This window comes from Otolemur garnettii, unplaced genomic scaffold (assembly GCF_000181295.1).
Source record: "Otolemur garnettii isolate 467f Iridium unplaced genomic scaffold, OtoGar3 scaffold00060, whole genome shotgun sequence".
Classification (NCBI taxonomy): Eukaryota; Metazoa; Chordata; class Mammalia; order Primates; family Galagidae; genus Otolemur; species Otolemur garnettii.
In genome coordinates, this window is record NW_003852455.1 from 1,880,915 (window position 1) to 1,900,118 (window position 19,204).

The following is a 19,204-nucleotide window of genomic DNA, read 5'->3' on the forward strand; positions in this document are numbered from 1 at the left end:
CTGGGCTCAAGCGAGTCTCCTGCCTCTGCCTCCCAAGTAGCTGGGACTACAGGCGCCCGCCACAACGCCTGGCCATTTTTGGGTTGCAGCCATCATTGTTGTTTGGCGGGCCCGGGCTGGGGATTCGAACTCGCCACCTTAGGTGTATGTGGCTGGCTCCTTAGCCGTTGAGCCACAGGTGCCGAGCCCATAAATAACTATTAATTGGATTTTTCTAATGAGAACTATTGTATCATTTTATTTTCTAGCCAAAGTGTCTGTTTTATAAAATAATAAGTAATATCCAAATGTATAAAGTTTATCATCTTTTAGCTTCTTGAACTATTTGAATTTACTTCTTTCCTCCATGAACTGAAATGTTTTTTCATTGCCAAATAGGAAAAAAGACTCCCAAAACAGAGGCACTTTTAACATTATTTGAAGTTTGAATAACAGGCTATTTGCAGCTTCTGCTCTTACTTAGAGCATTTGAAAATATTTTAGTTCTCAAAACTGAATAGGCATTGAAACAGACATGTAGAAGAGAACTCCTTAGCTAAGCAAAGTTATTTATATTTTTCTTTGGTCTGCTTTTTTTTTTTTTCTAGGCAGTATGTTGAAATATTTTATAAAATAGATAATAAAAAGGCAGATATTCTGTAATCTTTTGGCAACGTTGGCAAAAAGTGATTCTTTTCTTGGATAAACATTTCATTAAACTCATGTATATATAACAACAGACAAAAATAAAATGAATTTCTAGAGTTGGGAGAGATCACATAAAAGACAAAAGGAGATTTAATTTACAGGTCTTTTGGTAAGTCTAGTCTAAAATGGATCTTATTTAAGATCCATTCAATTATTTAACAAATATTTACTGAGTGCCTACTGTATGCCAGTTGGGGACTAGAGCTGGGAATAAAGCAAAGACTCTGATCTCATCAGACTTACACTTTAGCCAGGGAGAAGAGACAATGAAAAAAATGTAAGGTTATAAATGCTAGGAGTAAAATAAATGAGGTGGATGTACTAGGCACTGCGTAAAGGGTTATCTTAGACCTGTGTGAAGAGATGGTATTTAAGTTGAGACCTAATTGGTAAGAGATAGTCTTGTGCCCATGTATGCAGAATGTCAAGATGTGTAGATAGAACTGTTAGCACAAAGGCGTTGAGAGTGGGAGTAGTTCTGTGCTATAGCTGTAGCACAAAAAAGGAGAAAGTAATAGAAAACTAAGTTGGAGAGGCAGGTAGAAGACACCTCACAGTGGGGCTCAGGCCATGGTATGAAGTTGGAGGATTTGAAGCTTGATGTAACATTATCTTATTTATTTTTAAAAAGATCAGGAGAATGGATTGTAGGGAAATAAGAATGGAAGCACAGAAGAAATTAGTTCTGTTGCAATAGTCCTGTGATAAGGATAGTGATAAAGTATTGAGAATTTGCATTAAGATTGTTTGTATGTTAAATCTTGATGAGCAATTAGATAAGGAGGGTGAGGGAGAAAGATGGAATTCATAGATGTTCAGATATCAAAATAGTACTATTGCCATGATATAGTGTAAATGACCAATTTTTCTTTGAGCTCATAAATGGATGAGAGTTTTGTTGGTATATTTGTCCTATTTTTGCAAAAAGAGGGTCAAAAGATGAAAAAACTTGAACTTCGTTTTTATTTGCCTTTTGGAAAAGTATTAAATCATTAAACTAAGCAAGTTATACAGTATTGAATTATGAATTAGGCTTCAAAATAGTGCATGCGTGATTAACCAATTGTATTTTCCCTCAGATTAATGTTCTTCAATCAAAACGGAGATCAGAAATTCTAAAATCCGTAAGATATCAATTGAAATGATATTTTAAGTATTTTAATATAAAACACTTAAATGTATCTATGTAAGTGTTTAAAGTACAATCTGGTATATGTATTCTAGGTTCATACTTGCTCTTACTTTTTTGATCTTTATTTGTATTTCTTACAGGGCACTTAGCCATTTTTTGTCTCCTTTGTGTTATACTTGTTTATGTGTGTCATCTATTAAATACCCTGGAAGCTCCATAAAAGCAGACTTTTATACCTCCTTTTTGTATATGCTCTTATCCTAATATGATACTCAGTACTGTTTGATGAATAATTGGAAATGGTTGATGTGAAAACATTTGAGAGTATTTCAGGATTTGTTTAGAAATTTATAAAAATAAAATAGTATTACATTTAGGTTTTGAATTTTCTCTCAATTTTCTTTGCTATAAAATATTTTCTGGCTCAGTGCCTGTAGCTCAGTGGCTAGGGTGCCAGCCACATATACCGGAGCTGTTGGGTTCAAATCCAGTCCAGGCCTGCCAAATGACAATGACAACTACAACCAAAAAATGGCTAGGCCTTGTCCCAGCTACTTGGGAGGTTGAGGCATGAGAATCACTTAAGCCCAAGAGTCTGAGGTTGCTGTGAGCTGTGACACCACAGCACTCTACCTAGGGTGACAGCTTGAGACTCTGTCTCCAAAAAAAAAAAAATTTTTTTTGAGACGGAGCCTCAAGCTATTCCCCTGGGTAGAGTGCCATGGCATCACGCTCACAGCAACCTCCAACTCCTGGGCTCAAGCGAGTCTCCTGCCTCAGCCTCCCAAGTAGCTGAGACCACAGGTGACAGCCATAACACCTGGGTATTTTTTGGTTGCAGCCATCATTGTTGTTTGGCGGGCCTGGGCTGGATTCGAACCTGCCACCTTAGGTGTATGGGGCTGGTGCCTTAGCCACTTGAGCCACAGGCACTAGCCTATAATTTTAAATAGGTTTGATGTTCTGGGCTCTTGTAGAATGATTTTTAAACATTAAATAGGATCAATATTTTAAAAACTTTTTTAAAAAGTCAGCCTTTTCAGGTTAAAAGGATCAGGATTTTTAAAAATTTCAGAATATTTGTCTGGGAACAGATTTTAAAATGGTAATCTTTTTTCCCCTATTAGATGTTATCCTTTATGTATGCCCATTTGGCCTTCTTTCATCAAGGATATGATCTGTTTAGTGAACTTGGGCCCTACATGAAAGACCTTGGAGCACAGGTAATGTTGGACTCTTATTTCTTGATTTTCTATTATACGTCGACGTTTATAGTTTTAAAGAAATTTAGCCTATTGAAGGATTTGACATTTTATGTATTTAATGAAATTTGATGTTGTTAACAGATTTTTGTAAAAGTTAAGTGTATAGCCAAAACTGAAATTAAAGATAAAAAAACCCTTATGTTATAGATTGTATTATATATTATATATGAGGGTACTGAAAAGGAGAATTTTAAAATTAAGTGTTTCACAGTATACGCAGCTGAGTTTATTTTTTAATTTATTATGTTTGGATAATTGGGCTGTTGTCCTGATTTGCATTTTTAAGTTACAGCTTTTTTTATTTTCTATTTTTTTTTTTTTGAGACAGAGTCTCACTTTGTTGCCCTTGGTAGAGTACTGTGGCATCATAGCTCATAGCAACCTCAAACTCCTGGGCTTAGGTGATTCTCTTGCCTCAGCCTCCCAAGTACCTGGTACTATAGGCGCCCGCCACAACACCCTGCTATTTTTTTTTTCTTTAGAGATGAGGTCTCGCTCTGGCTCAGGCTGGTCTCGAACTTGTGAGCCCAGGCAATCTCCCCTCTTTGGCCTCCCAGAGTGCTAGGATTACAGGTGTGAGCCACTGCACCTGGCCTCTTTTTCTTTTCTTTTCTTTCTTTTCCTTTTTTTTTTTTTTTCTGAGGCAGAGCTTCAAGCTGTCCCCCTGGGTAGAGTGCCGTGGCATCACAGCTCATAGCAACCTCCAACTCCTGGGCTCAAGCGAGTCTCCTGCCTTCGCCTCCCAAGTAGCTGGGATCACTGGCGCCTGCCACAATGCCTGCCCATTTTTTTTGGTTGCAGCCATCATCGCTGTTTGGCGGGCCTGGGCTGAATTAGAACCCGCCACCTTCGGTGTATGTGGCTGGCGCCCTAGCCACTTGAGCCACAGGCGCTGAGCCTTTATTTTCTAAAGAAACATATTTTGCTACTTGAATAATATTTTAAAAATCTTAAAATTATAGAGCTCTTAGTACTTTTTTTATGTCACACAGACACATGCGAATGAATATCTGTGTGTGTGTATAAGAATTATACATAGACATAAGAGCTTGATTATGTGTAGAAATATCATTATTTTAAATTATTTTTCATGTATGATCAACATTTTTATTTTATTTATTTATTTATTTATTTAGACAGAGTCTCCCTATGTCGGTAGAGTGCCATAGCATTACAGCTTATAGCAACCTCAAACTCTTGGCAATTCTCTTGCCTCAGCCTCCCAAGTAGCTAGGACTACAGGCACCTGCCACAATGCCTAGCTATTTTTTTGTTGTTATAGTTGTCATTGTTGTTTGGCAGGCCTGGGCTGGGTTTGGACCCACTGAGCTATGATCAACATTTTAATTAGATCTGTTCTGAAGTATTTTTTTATTGGTGAGCTTTTTTGATTTAATAATATCAATTTTTAGGCAATTTTGTTTCCCAAGTTGGTTTAATTTACTTTCTAAGGGGAGGGGATTAGGGATGAAAAACAAAGTTTAGAGAAATGGGAAAAGGGTAAGAGTGAATGGGTATTGCATTTATTGACCAGGGATTGTGTAGGGTGTATGTGTATGTGTTGAGACATCATGGGGGAAGGATGGTGTGCAGGGCATATGCCATAAATTACATATATTTTGTTTTCTGCCTCTATAGAATTTAATGTATTAGAAAAAAAACAATAAGTCATCAGACTACTTAATCTCTGTGATAAATGCTTTGTCTGGGTTTACCATTTGGGTTTAAATCTGTTTGTAAGTGATAGAAAACTAAGAATAATAGCAGCTTAAAAAACAATTTTATTTCCTTCTGTGAAATGAAAGACACAGTATGGTGGCTGCTTGATTAGCCTGGACCCAGGCTTATTATATCTTTTGATTCTACCTTTTGATTCAAGGTAGCTAATCAAGCTATAGCCATCATACTCAAATTCCAGCTAATTGGAAGAAGGAAGGGGAAAAGAAAAAACATATTCCATTTCTTTAGGGACATTTCCTTGAAATTGTACATGTCATTTTCATGTACATCCCAATGGCCAGTGCTTAATCACAGGTCACACCAGCTGCAAGGAAACCTGGGAAATATAACCTTAATGCCACATAACCAGGAGACCTGCTAGAATTTGGGGCTTCAGAGAAAGTAAATATTGAGGGCCAGTTAGTCTTTTCCACCACATAGGGAAGGGTAAAGGTGTTGTAGGAACATATGGATAGGACATCTAAGCCAGACTTGGTGGGGGGTAAGCAAGACCTTCCTAGATTCTACACACTCCGCACATGCTGTCAGACATTAGATTTCATGCTCATTTTATACTCAGTGTAATTTGTAAAATCAACATGAGTTGACTTACAATCAAATAGTTGAAATAATTATATAATTTTAGACACTTAGTAATTTTAGTTTTATAGTATCTTCCCCCCTTTATATCTTATATGAGTTGGCAGGCCGGTAGTTCCTAGTAAATAGTATGGGCTCATTGGAGGTTGCAGGTTAGGATACTCTTTTAGTAGTTTACATTAGGAGATAATGGTATTTGAATCTAAGGTCATGGCCGTGAAATTGGAGGCTGGGTACTGTGCTTCAAACCTGTAGTCTGAGTTACTTGAATAGCTGAAAAAGGAGAATCGCTTAAGCCCAAGAGGTTGAGGCTCCAGTGAGCTATGATCATACCACTGTACCCTAGCCTGGGTAACAGATTGAGACCCTGTCTGTGAAAAATAAAAAAGAGAGAGAGAGATGAAGACAGATTTGAGGGTTATTTCAGATATAGCCAATTTGAGTGTGGAGAGACATGATTAATTCATGCTTAAATGTGTTGATTTTTGAGGATAGGACTTGTGCATGAATATGTCTGGAGCTCAAGAGAGAGATACAGACTAAACAAGTCAATAGCATACAATTGTTGCTTGTAACCACAAAAGTGGATGAATTGATCCAGGGAGAGTTAGATATATAAAAATTATAGAGCTATTTAAAAGAAAATGTAGGCATCTGGGCAACATATCTGAGGATTTTTATGTTGTAAGTTAAGGTTGAAATCCACTAATAACAAGTAAAATCAGAAGCTAGCTTGGAACAGTGACCACAGAAGGACCAATTTTTAAGAGATGGCTAGGTAAGAGGAGTTGGATTCACACATAGATGAAAGAGAAGGTGGAAAACCAGGAGACTGTGATATTACAGGCTAAGAGTGTCTTGAAAAGGAGGGAATGATTATAAGCTTTTACTTTTTATTTTTTAATATTTTTCATCAGCTTTTTAAAAAAAAATTTTTTTTTTGAGACAGAGTCTCATTTTATTGCCCTTGGTAGGGTGCCATGGCATCATAGCTCATAGCAACCTTAAACTCCTGGGCTCAAGTGATCCTCTTGCCTCAGCCTCCCAAGTAGCTGGGTTTTTTTTCCCCAAAGACAGGGGTCTCATTCTTGCTCAGGCTGGTCTTGAACTCCGGAGCTCAAGGAGTCCACCCACCTTGGCCTCCCAGAGTGCTATAGAATTACAGATGCTATCAGCTTTTATATATTGGAAAAGAAGATCAAGTAAACCTAGGACTGAGAAGTACCTATTGAAAGGGTTTAGCAGCAGGAAGGTTATTTGTTACCTCTATGAAACATGCTGTTTCCATTGAGTTGGAGGCCCAAGTGGGTAGATGAATATGAAATGTGCAAGTGGAGAACGTGGTAACATTTTAAAGGAGCTTTGTTATGATGTAAAGTGGTGGTAGCTGCAGAGAACTATGGGCAAAGCGTTATATTTAAGGTAGTATGCTTTGCACAAATTAAAAGTAGCTGGAAATGGACCAAGAGGGAGGAGATAAAAAGGAGAAGCGATGCTATCTAAGATGGTGGAAGCAGAGGAGATTGAGAACACTGGGGAATGGGGGAGGCACCTACCTAGTTACAGGAACCCCCTAAAATTCATAATGCCCAATGCTAACACAAACATGAGACTACCACAAACCTGAGTTCCTACTGTACTCCAAATGCTCTTTCTGATGCAGTCACTAGTGTCTAGAGGCAAGACTCTGCTGGTCTTCACATGTCTCCAACTTATGCCTCTCCCAAACCCTCACCATGATGAGAGAGATTTTTTCTTTATATTCCTTCCTCAACAGAGAAAGAGAATTGTCTTCCTTTTTGATGCGATAGCAGTGAGGTAGAGATAACAGAGGAATTTACTACCAATTTGATAGGCAGAAAACCATGATTTGCATTATTATACTTATGTGTAAAGTATATGTGTATAAATTTAATATTTTGAGGGCTGCCTTATATTGCGCTTCAGTCTGAATGAATGAATATTATATATATGCCATTCATTTAGAGGCATAAAAATCATAATGATTATTCTATTTACTCTGTCTAAGAAACTTTTGAGGATATAAATTTTTCTAGGGTAGCGTATTGGCATTACCCATTAAATCAATGTTACATGCTACTAAGGTATATATGTATGTATTAGAGCCTAAAGTAGAGTAGTATTAATTGTCATCTATATCAGATACTTTATAATAGTTGTAGTTCTGTTTCAGTGTGGGTTGTTTTTATTCTTCATTACTATTCAGTAATATTAAGTTTCTGTGACTAGAATGAATTCTCCTTTAGAAAAAAATTATCATTTGTGTTAGAGGGTGAATAAAGGATCATATAGTAGCTGGGCGTGGTGGCTTACTCCTGTAATTCTAGCACTATGGGAGGGTGAGGCAGGTGGACCGCTTGAGCTCAGGAGTTCAAGACCAGCCAGAGCAAGAGCAAGACTCCCGTCTCTACTAAAAATAGAAAAACCAGCCAAGTATGGTGGCTAGTTCCTATAGTCCCAGCTACTCAGGAGGCTGAGGCAACAAGATCACCTGAACCCACTAATTTAAGGTTGCCACGAGGGATGATACCGTGGCCCTCAACCTAGGGCAACAGAGTGAGTGAGACTCTGTCTCAAAAAAAAAAGGATCAAATAGTTTTATAAGAAGGCCTTTTTTTTCACTTCAGTTTTTAAAAGATAATCACTTAAAATGTTTGGACATCTAATATTTTTCTTTCTTCATGTTCCGTTTTTATATTATTCATTTTTATTTATTCATTTTTCAAGTATGTATTAATCAGAGGTACTGGGATTTCAAAGTTGGAAAGACATTCATCGGTTTAGAGCAGTGGTTCTCAAATTATAATAATTATAAAAATTTTATGGTTGGGGGTCACCATAACATGAGGAACTGTATTAAAGGGTCCCAGCATTAGGAAGGTTGAGAACCACTGGTATAGAGGATGAAACCCATGTTATTAATAATGTTACAACCCAATTACTATTATTCTAGCAAATAGGAGTTCAAGAAGCCAATTCATTTTTATCACATATTACTGGAAATAAAATTATGCTTTCATCATGGAAAAGAAAAATTATATTCTTTTGTCAAGCATCCTTTCTGATGCAAAGGAACAAAAATAAATGAGATTTTATATTATTATTATTATTTTGAGCTTTTAAAAATGAACCTTAAGCATTTGATGATTTCCCTGAACTTGAAGCGCAAGACAAAAAAATGTAAAAAAAGGTGATGATTTCATACCCTGTCTTATTTTTACTGTCTTTTAGCTTATCTAGGGAATTATTAGATAATGCCTTTTAGACTTGATTATAATGTTAGAGAGCTAACTTGAAAAAGGGAAGCACTTGAGTGGTTGGAAGTAGTTGTTACAGTGAACTTGTGAGAAGTGAGTACATTAGTTTAGTTGTAATACTCTTTGCTATTTGGGGAAAAAATCACCAGTGTCTTTTCTTTATATCTTTGTCACTACCAGAATTTGGTGAGTGGGTCAGCAGGCAGCTTAAGCTAGAGTCATTTACCTTATTCAAGGACTGAATATGTATTACTGCACAATGACTGTTCTTGGAAACATTTTCTCTAGAGGATATATGAATTTTCTCAAGAGGATTTGGTACCAGAAAAAATATGACCTACTAGGGCAGCACCTGTGGCTCAAAGGAGTAGGGCGCTGGCCCCATATGCTGGAGGAGGCAGGTTCAAACCCAGCCCTGGCCAAAAACTGCAAAAAAAAAAAAAAAAAAAAAATACCTACTTTAAAGTTTAGCCAAAATGCATTTTTAAGTACGCTTAAATTGAGTGATTTATTGCTATGTTTATCTGTGAAATGATATGGAATATGTTTGAAAAAATAATCATACCTTTTTTCTTTGATTTTTAAGAAGAAACATTTGATTTTTCCCTTTTTCTCTCTTTAAGTTGGATCGACTGGTTGTGGATGCAGCAAAAGAGAAAAGAGAGATGGAACAAAAACATTCCACCATCCAACAAAAGGTACCTGGGGGAAAAGTTAAAGGAGACTAACAATCAACATGTGTATTAACTCACCCAGATGTTGATTATTAGTTTATGTAAAGTACCATTGTGTTGGAACAAATCCTTTGAGTTGCTTTAATAATTGAATTGTTCAGATAAATTCTGCCTCCTTTTGTGAAAAGTGAAATATGTTAAGGAATATATTTTACTAGCCTTCAAACTAAAACAGTTGAAAGCCATGGTCTTGAATCAGTTCATAAACACCTTAATTTATTAGGACCTTAACTCAGTTAGTTAAAAGTGGCCTTTAGTGAGAATTTAAAACACTATTTATAGTTTCATTTAGGTTACCACTGACTCCCTGTAAATGTGTGTGTGTGTGTGTCTAAGAGAGAGAGTGAGGCAGAGGGAGAGAGAGATGGAGGACTACGAGAGGGGACTCACACTTTAGTGTCAATGCACACGTGAGTGTCAATGTGTGTGTTTGGTTTTATGGACTTTCCAGCTGTAGTCACTCTATGGCATCCCTCCCTTCTCTCATGCGATGCTAAAGATTGACTTGTGTTGCTTGTAAATTTGCCAAAATCTAGTTAAGCTAATTTTTGAAAAATGTGTGTTTTTACCAGGGGTCCTCAAACTTTTTAAACGGGGGGCCAGTTCACTGTCCCTCAGACTGTTGGAGGGCCGGACTATAGTTTAAAAGGACAGGCAGCAGTGGCAAAAACACCCTACGGGCGAAATAAATGTCCTGGGCAGGCTGCATGTGGCCTGCGGGCCGTAGTTTGAGGACGCCTGGTTTAAACATTAAAAACTCAAATATTAAACAGTTTTTGTTTCTTCATGCTAAATGCATGGAGTGTGGCATGTTTGAAACTAAACCTAATAATAATTTATTTTATATAGTCAGTGGTATTTTTGTGTGGTAACTTGGACTTAATAGGAGAGAGTTGGAGGTTGAATGCAATAATATAAGGATGTGACAAGATACCTTTTGGCATAGCTCTAAGAAATCTGTTTGCTTGGTATTGAGCAGTCAGATCAACTTTTGTTATGGTTCATTTAGAATTTGTAATACCAGTAACTAGATCCGACATAGAAGATGTCAAGGGAAACAATTGAAATCAAAATTGGTGAAGCAGGAAAAATTTAATTGATGATAGATTACTAATGCTCAACAAGAACATTCTAATACTATATTAGAAAAAGGAAGAGATTTTCTGCCAGAAAATCTTTACATTAGTACTTTCTGGCTAGTGTCAAGTAAGACTAACTTCTTATTTTCTTTTGTTTAAGATTAGTTTAACTTTTGGTTGAATAACTTTATTTTTATGTTGACAAATAAAAATTGTGTATATTTTACATGTACGACATGATGGTTCGATGGGTAACTTGTTTTCATAACATCATGAAAGGATGTTGAAAATTGAGACTGGTTTTTTTTAATTAAAATGAGAGGTCATATTGGGAGAAATATGGGAATATTTGCTTATTATTTAATGAATATTATACATGTTTTAATATCTTTTACTATGTGTCTATAATTCAGTGTTATATTTTAGGTTCAAAAGTGGAAAATTATTAAATCTAAGATTAATTTATTTGATTTTAAGTAATACTCAATTTTCTCCTTTAAAGAAAATAATGTTATTTCCTATTTTTGCTCATAATGAGTACTTTACCTCTTTTCTGTCCTTAAATGCTGACACAAGGCTGCTTTACAGGTAAAAAAAAAAATCCAGTCAACTAAAAATTAAGGGAAAGTATGTTTAATGTAATTACTTAACCTTTTTTAAGAGTTGAAATTGAAGTAGTGTGTTGGCTCACACCTGTAATTCTACCACGTGGGAGGCTGAGGTGGCTGGATAGCTTGAGCCCAGGAGTTCAACACCAGCCTGAACAAGAGCGAGACCCCATCTCTACTAAAAAAGAAAGACTAGCCAGGTGTTCTGGCTGGCACCCGTAATCCCAGCTACGTGGGAGGCTGAGGCACAAGAATCACCTGAGCTGAGAGGGGAAACTAAGGTAGCATCAAGTCACTCAATAAATTAAAGTCCCTTTAAAAAAAAAAAGCATGTAAGCCCAAGAGTTTGAGGTTGCCGTGCACTATGATGACATAGCACTTTACCCAGGGTGTAAGGGAGTGAGACTCTGTCTTAAAACAAACAAGGGCCAGGAGCTGTGGCTCACACATATAATCCCAGCACTCTGGGAGGTTTAGGCAGGTGGATTGCCTGAACTCACCAGTTTAAGACCAGCCTGAGCCAGAGAGAGACTCCACCTCTAAAAATAGTGGGGTATTGTGGCAGATGCCTGTAGTCCCAGCTACTTGGGAGGCTGAGGCAAGAGAATCACTTGAGCCCAAGAGTTAGAGGTTGCTGTAGCTATGATGCCATGGCACTCTACCAAGGGTGACAAAGTGAGACTCTATTTCAGCAAGCAAACAAACCAAAAAATCCCAATTCAATTAAAGATATGGTCACATACATGCTTTTTTTTTTTTTTTAAAGAGACAGTTTCTGTCACCCAACCTGGAGTGCAGTGATGCTATCGTAGCTTTTTGTAACGTCAGAACTCCTGCCACCACTTTCCAAGTAACTAGGACTACAGGCTTGTGTCACCATGCCTGGATTTTTTTTATTTTTTGCAGAAATGGGGTTTTAACTGTGTTGCTCAGGCTGATCTGAAACTCTTTACCTCAAGCAGTTTTCCTACCTGGGCCTCCCAAAGTTTTGAAGTTTCAGGCATGAGCCACCATCCTGGCCTGTGAGCCACCATCCCGGCTGGAACATGCCTTTTGGATATATGCATATATTCTGTTGGGTTTATACCTAGGAGTAAAACAACTGGGTCAGAAGGTGTATTAGTGTTAGTAGGTAATGTTAAATTGTTTCAAATTGTATTAGAGTTAGTAGATAGTACTGAATTGTTTTTCCAAATGTTATACCATTCCTGGCAGGCAGCACTGTGTGAGAGTTCCCATTGCTTCTTGTCCCTGTCTTATATCATGAGTTTTTACTATTTGCCAATATGGTGTGTAGATAGGGTTTTAATTTCTCCTTCTTTAGTGACTAGTGAACTCAAAGCACCATATCTTCATCATTTGGCTATCCTATTGATGAAATGTCTACTAGTCTTTCTCTCATTTTTCTACCTGGCTGCCTCTGTTGTTCATCATATTCTTAGTATATTCTGGATAGAAGCCCCTTTGGGGTCAATGTTTTTTTTAATTTCCAATCTTTATGTTTGGTGCTTTTTTTTTTTTTTTTGAGACAGAGTCTTACTTGCTGCCCTTGGTAGAGTGATGTGGTGTCATAGCTCACAGAAACATCAAACTCTTGGGCTTAAGCGATCCTCTTGTCTCAGCCTTCTGAGTGCTGGAGCTACAGGTGCTCACTGCAACGCCCTATTTTTTTTTTTTTTCCTCTCTCTTGCTTAGGTTGGTCTGGAACTCCTGAACTCAAAGCAATCCACCTGCCTCAGCCTCCCAGGGTGCTAGGATTATAGGCGTGAGCCACCATGCCGGCTCTGTTTCGTATTGTTTGTGTCCTTCTCAGCTCAAGATCATGAGAGAGCTCCTGTATAGATTCGCTTTTCATGCTTAGATTCATCTGTAATTTGTGTAAGGTAGATCTTACATTCTCTCATTTGCCCTTTCCTCACTGCTCTGTGGTAAACCCGAGTTATCCATCAGATTTCCATATATTTGAGGCCTATTTTGGACTCTGTTCTGCTCTGTTGGTCTTTTAGTTTTAAGTGCTAATAATGCTCTACTGTCTTGATTATTTTTAGCTTTATAGAAAATCTTGATATCTAATAAAACAAAGCTTTCTACCATCTCTTAGATTCAAAAGTTAAGTGCTTAGTTTTGCATTTTCATGTAAATTTCAGAGGCAGGTTTTAGGTTTCCATAAAAACAGCCTTTGGGCCGCGCCTGTGGCTCAAGGAGTAGGACACTGCTGGCCCCATATACTGGAGGTGTATGTTCAAACCCCGCCTCGGCCAAAAACTGCAAAAATAGCAATAACAACAAAAAAACCATTCTTTGTAATTTGGACTAGGATTACATTAGATCTATGAATCAATTTGGGAGAAAATTGATACCTTTTTTTTAACCTTCTAATCTATGAGCTTGGCATATTCTCCAATTTTTTCAGTTTTCTTTGGCGTTCATGAAGTTTTATGATTTTTTAACTATTTTTTGTTGGACTTATTCCTAGACACTTGTATAAATGTTATTGTAACTGTTGTCTTTTGAAATATATTCTCTCACTCTTTGCTCTGTAATATTAGAATAAAATGGATATTTCTGTATTGATTTTGTAACTTGTAGTCTTGCAAAGCTCTCTTTTGATACTAATTTATCTCTGGATTCTTTTGGACGTTCTTTGTATAAAGTCTTATTATCCATAAATAGTGATAGGTTGTTTCTTCCTTTCAGTCCTGCACTTTTTCTTATCTTGCTGGCTAGGACTTTTGTCATAATCTTAAATGGAAGTGGTAATAATGGTTTTTCTTATCTTGTTTCAAAGGGGCAGCTTCTGTTAGATTCCCTTTACTGACCAACCTCGGTTTTGCCTTCTGTCCCCAGACAGACGCTCAAGTTTTCCTGATAGGTAGATCCCGTTAAGGTGAAGGGTAGGTCTCTTACTCTACTTTCCTCCATGGCTTCCAATTTTCACTCAATTTTTTGCCTTTGAGTATTCCTTCCTAATTTGTCAGGTCATCAATGTATTTAAAGAGATTTTAACAGTATATGTTTCATCCATTGTTGTTAACATTATGAAATCTGTCATATTTTAAGTGCTATTAAATATTAATTGATATTAATAATAATTAAATTGAAGACTTAATTTATCTCAAGAAATACAGTTGAAAATTAGAGAAACACCTGTACTGCCCTGCACTTTCAAGGATGTCTTATTTTAAGTAGCATCAAGGTTATTAAAAAACTGCACATTACAAATGAAATCTTTAGAATGTTACCAAAGTTAATTATATCTATTGCTTACTTAATCCTGTCTGCATAATTAAAGACATTATAGCCTCAAGTAAATTTTAAGTGGGAGGATTAATGTTTCTCTGATATCTTTTTCCTAAAGAAAAAGTAGGAAGAAATGTAGTGATTCATTCACAGATTGTTTTATTTGATTATTTTAGATTGTCTTTTTTTTATGGTTAAAGTTTGAAAGATGTTAAGAGATTTTTTTTTCAAAATTCTGAATTCAGTCTATTTTCTTTCCCTATCTTATTAAACTCTTAGATTTAGAAGGATCTTAGGTGATTCTCACTCTGCTGTCCCTCCAGTGCAGGGCGTCCACATCTTAGCATTCTTAGCAGGTCCTCATATACTTTCTGCCAAAATGTTTCTCAAGACAGGAAGTTTTCTTGAAACATCAGACATTTACTACTCCCCAATAAGATAGTATTTTAATTTTAATCATTGGTTTAGGAGTAATTTTGAAAATTCTGAGATGGATTTTTAGAGTTTGAAATTTGCTGATAGCAGCAATCTTGGTTTTGTTCAAAATACTTTGGAAGTTTGTGAGGAAATACTTTTTTTATTTGATTTCTGATTTCCAAACTTCATGAATCCTTAGAGGAAAACCGACAGTTTATATTGCACTGAAATCAAGACTTGAATGATTAGAATTATAGACTATGAGCAATTTCATAGTTCTTGAAAAAAGAGATTTCAGCAAGCCCACTTTGAATTATGGACTAAGATCCTTCTCTTTTGCAAAAGTGAATTTTATTTCAGGAAGAATACACCATAGACCCTTTATCCTATTTCTGAACTTCCCAAATAGTGGAGTTATTACTCCTATCAGATTTTAAAACTTCCATGGTAATACTATATTTAGAAAATAGTGGTATATTTAAATAACCCAAATGAAATATATCCATATGCTTTTTAAAATATTCCTAACACAAATCACAGCATATATGCAATTCATCTTTCCTTTTATCTTTTGCAATATTATTTTATTATATATTATACAGGATGGCTATAAAGTTAAATTGCACACAGACTTTATGGCCATCCTATATATATTATTATATAATATTTCTATTTTGCAGTATATTCTATTCTACAGGATGTCCCCAAAGTTGCCCCTAAAGTCATCATACATAGGGAAAATGGGACAATGTAGCTAAATGTACCTTTATTTACAAGTTATTAATTATAAAATTTTACAGAAGGGTGGCCAATATGTAGAGAATATTTTGTAAATATCTTGTAAAATCTAATTACAATTTCCTGTATTATACATATGCCTTTTGAGACACCTTTTATAATATATATGATTATCTGTTTTTTTACACCATTATTATATTGCATAATGGTCCATTCACTTGATATCTTTTAATATGTTGAAGTGTTTTTCCATTATTCACCATTTAGGTCAGCGGTTCTCAACCTGTGGGTTGTGACATATATCAGACCCTGTGGGTTGATATATCAACTGTAGGTCTCCTGCATATCAGAGATTTACATTACGATTCATAACAGTAGCAAAATTACAGTTATGAAGTAGCAAGGAAAATAATTTTATGGTTGGGAGTCATCACAACATGAAGAACTATTAAAGGGTTGCGGCATTAGGAAGGTTGAGAACCACTGATTTAGAGCCTCCTTCCTGTTTTATGTGAATACTGTAGTCATAACTATCTTAATACAGAGCTTTCCTATTCTCGGGCTCTTTCTCTAGGATACATTTGTTGTCCAGGGAACTTAGAACTGTTTTGTGTTATTTTGTATAGGATTTCTCCAGCGATGATTCTAAGTTAGAATATAATGTAGATGCTGCGAATGGCATTGTTATGGAAGGATATCTGTTCAAGCGAGCCAGCAATGCCTTCAAAACATGGAACAGGTAACATATTTTAAGTATTAGTCTTGTTCTTTCCCTAGACACAATTTTCTGGCTTTCTCTGTGATTTGTCAACTCTCTCCTTAATACTTCTTCAAATTCTGCAAATTCTGTGGAAACTGTACTGAGCTCGGTCCATTGAAGAAAACATACCCTAAGAAAGAGGTGAAAAATGAAAACGTTAATTCTAAATTCTAAAATTTAAGCAAGGTTTAAACAAGGAAGCAAGGACAATTTTTATAATACTTGGTCTATAGTATTATTTATATTACAGTAAGTAAATTCTGAATATGAGCTACTTGCTCTATTTGTTACAAAATGGATTCAAGTGCCAATTATATATTGTCAATTATATATTGACAAATTGTGTATTATATAATGAATGAATAGGAAAGATGAGCTTTGTTTTTCTTTTGGTTTCTCTTTTATGTTGATAGAAATTTTTACTTAGTGTTTGCTCATGAATCTTTAAGCTAGGTGAGCTTGATCTTTTGGTCTTTGCAGTAAGTTTAGGAGTTTCAGGAAATGGGTTTCTTTTTTTTTTTTTGAGACAGACTTTCCTATGTCACCTTCGGTAGAGTGCAGTGGCCTCACAGCTCACAGCAACCTCAAACTCTTGGGCTTAAGCAATTCTCTTGCCTCAGCCTCCCAAGTAGCTGGGACTACAGGTGCCTGCCACAATGCCCGGCTATCTTTTTTCTTGTTGTTGTCATTGTCATTGTTGTTTAGCAGGCCCAGGACAGATTCAGAGCCACCAGTCCTGGTGCATGTGGTCTAACCACTGAGCTACGGGTGCCCAGCTGGGGTTTTCCTCATATGTGAGGTTGTGGCAGCTGATGCTTCTTTATTCTAAACTTGATGGCTATCAAAAGCTTTAAATTTTTGTTAAAATTACTGCTACAATATCTAAGTCCAGTCTGTTAAAAGAATGACTGTATAAAATATTTCATTTTTTCATTAATATAATAAAATAAAGTAATTCAAACATTAAAGTATCAGAACAAAAAGATTGGCTATCTATGGAACATCCTTCTGAACATCAGTGATGCCTCTCCTTTATCAGGAAAAAAAATAGTCAGAACCGTTCTGAGTCATTGAGAATAGTATTTGGTTTCTGGTTAATTTATTATATTATTGGTTACAATTATATATTTTATTACTTGAACAGTGTGAATTCACCCAATGATAAAGAAGGTGGTTTTTTTTTTTTTTTTAAAGATGGACATTAGCAAAATAAATAAAATTTTCTGGTAAGTCCAAATTAGTCTACATCTTTGTTAATTTAAATGGGAACACATTTAAGTTTAATGCTTCATTGAAAAGAGTTGCTAATGCACTTGTTTTGTTTTCTTGGTGTCGAGGTTATATAGAAAAAACATTTACTGACATTTTTAAATGTCATTGATTTATTGAACATTTCCTTAATGTTTGATATTGCTGAACGTTTAAATGGTACATAGTTTGTTTTATTCAAAATATTTTGTCTATACCTGAGATTGAATATAAACTGGGACAAATAATGATTATATTTGATATTAAACCTCCTTACTTACAGAGAACTTTTAAAATAATACATGATTATAGGAGGACCAACTAAAGTTGTCTGGTTCGCAATGTTTTTAGCTATTCTAAAGTGAAAATGAAAAACTAAAATTGGTTTTCTAAGCTCTAAAAATTAGGATAATAACCTTTTAAACCTTTCCTGACAAATTTCTGTAGCCAGATTAGAAATTGGGGGAAAAAAATGGTATGACTGGCAAATCTTTATAATAAATAAAGATTACTCAACCAGTATAGTTTCATGATATAATGTTAGAATTGAATTTTAACCTTCAGATTTCAAAACAGCCTACTTAAAGTTTAACAAAGTGAAAATACAATAAATCCATAGAAACATACCATTATGTTAAGAAGAAAAGAAATGAACTTCCATGGACTACTCCAATGAGAAATGATCTCAGACTTCAAAATGAAGCACAGTAAGTGTTAGTGGAAAATTACACTGCCATGTAGGGCAATAGAAGAAAATTAATTTTGAGTTAAACATAGAACTTTTCATTTTTTATTATTTGTTTTAGAAATTCTATTAATTGACATAGAAATTAAAATGCAACTAAAATCAGAGAATAGCTGTTAAATTCTCATTTGTAAACATGTTGCCTACCATTTGCAAAGTGAAAAAAGGACAATACCCTTGGAAAATAGGCTGCTTTTAAAAGCAGATGCCATCTATACATATGTAAGATGACAGTTATGGATTAGAATTATAGATTATACTTTAATGCCCTAATTTTCAGTAAAGAAATGGAGTTTGAGAGAGATGATCACTCCTTTCAGGTCATACACACATCTGGTTTATACAAATAATTGATGAGGCATTTTTTTAACTTGATATGGAAATTCCAAAAATCTGTATTTTGATAAAATACAACTTCAACTATTAAAAAATACTTCACTTTTAAAAACCATCTGAATTTGCTTACCTTATCAAGAAAAGATTATATGACGGCTCATAGCTCTGTGGTTAGGGTGCTGGCCACATACACTGAGGCTGGTGGGTTTGAACCCAGCCTGGGCTAGCTAAAACAACTACGACAACTGTAACAAACAAACAAACAAACAAAAAATAGCTGGGCATTGGGGCGGCTGCCTGTAGAGTTTGAGGTTGCTGTGAGCTGTGACGCCAGGGCATGCTACTGAGGGTGACACCTTGAGACTCTGTCTTAAAAAAGAAAAAAAGAAAAGATTTTGGATAGCATATTAATTATATATTCATATGCCACTAAGGAACTTTTTTTTTTTTTTGCAGTTTTAGGCTGGGGCTAGGTTTGAACCCGCCACCTCTGGCATATGGGGCTGGTGCCCTACTCCTTTGAGCCACAGGCACTGCCCAGGAACATTTTAATGAAAACACTAGTAAAGTGCAGACTAGGGAAAAGAATGTAGTATATAAACATTATACTCCAAAACT

At 35.8% G+C, this 19,204-nt stretch overlaps 1 protein-coding gene across 2 annotated transcripts in view; it reads left to right on the forward strand.

Annotated features, from left to right (window-relative positions):
- The window catches only part of ACAP2 (ArfGAP with coiled-coil, ankyrin repeat and PH domains 2), a 149,762-nt gene that overhangs the window by 98,713 nt on the left and 31,845 nt on the right, over positions 1 to 19,204 (forward strand). For both annotated transcript variants that reach the window (XM_023514852.1, XM_003792686.2), the window contains exons 7-10: positions 1,767 to 1,811; positions 2,947 to 3,042; positions 9,305 to 9,379; positions 16,124 to 16,236. In XM_023514852.1, the coding sequence (XP_023370620.1) occupies positions 1,767 to 1,811; positions 2,947 to 3,042; positions 9,305 to 9,379; positions 16,124 to 16,236 (329 nt within the window). The remainder of the gene's footprint in view (positions 1 to 1,766; positions 1,812 to 2,946; positions 3,043 to 9,304; positions 9,380 to 16,123; positions 16,237 to 19,204) is intronic.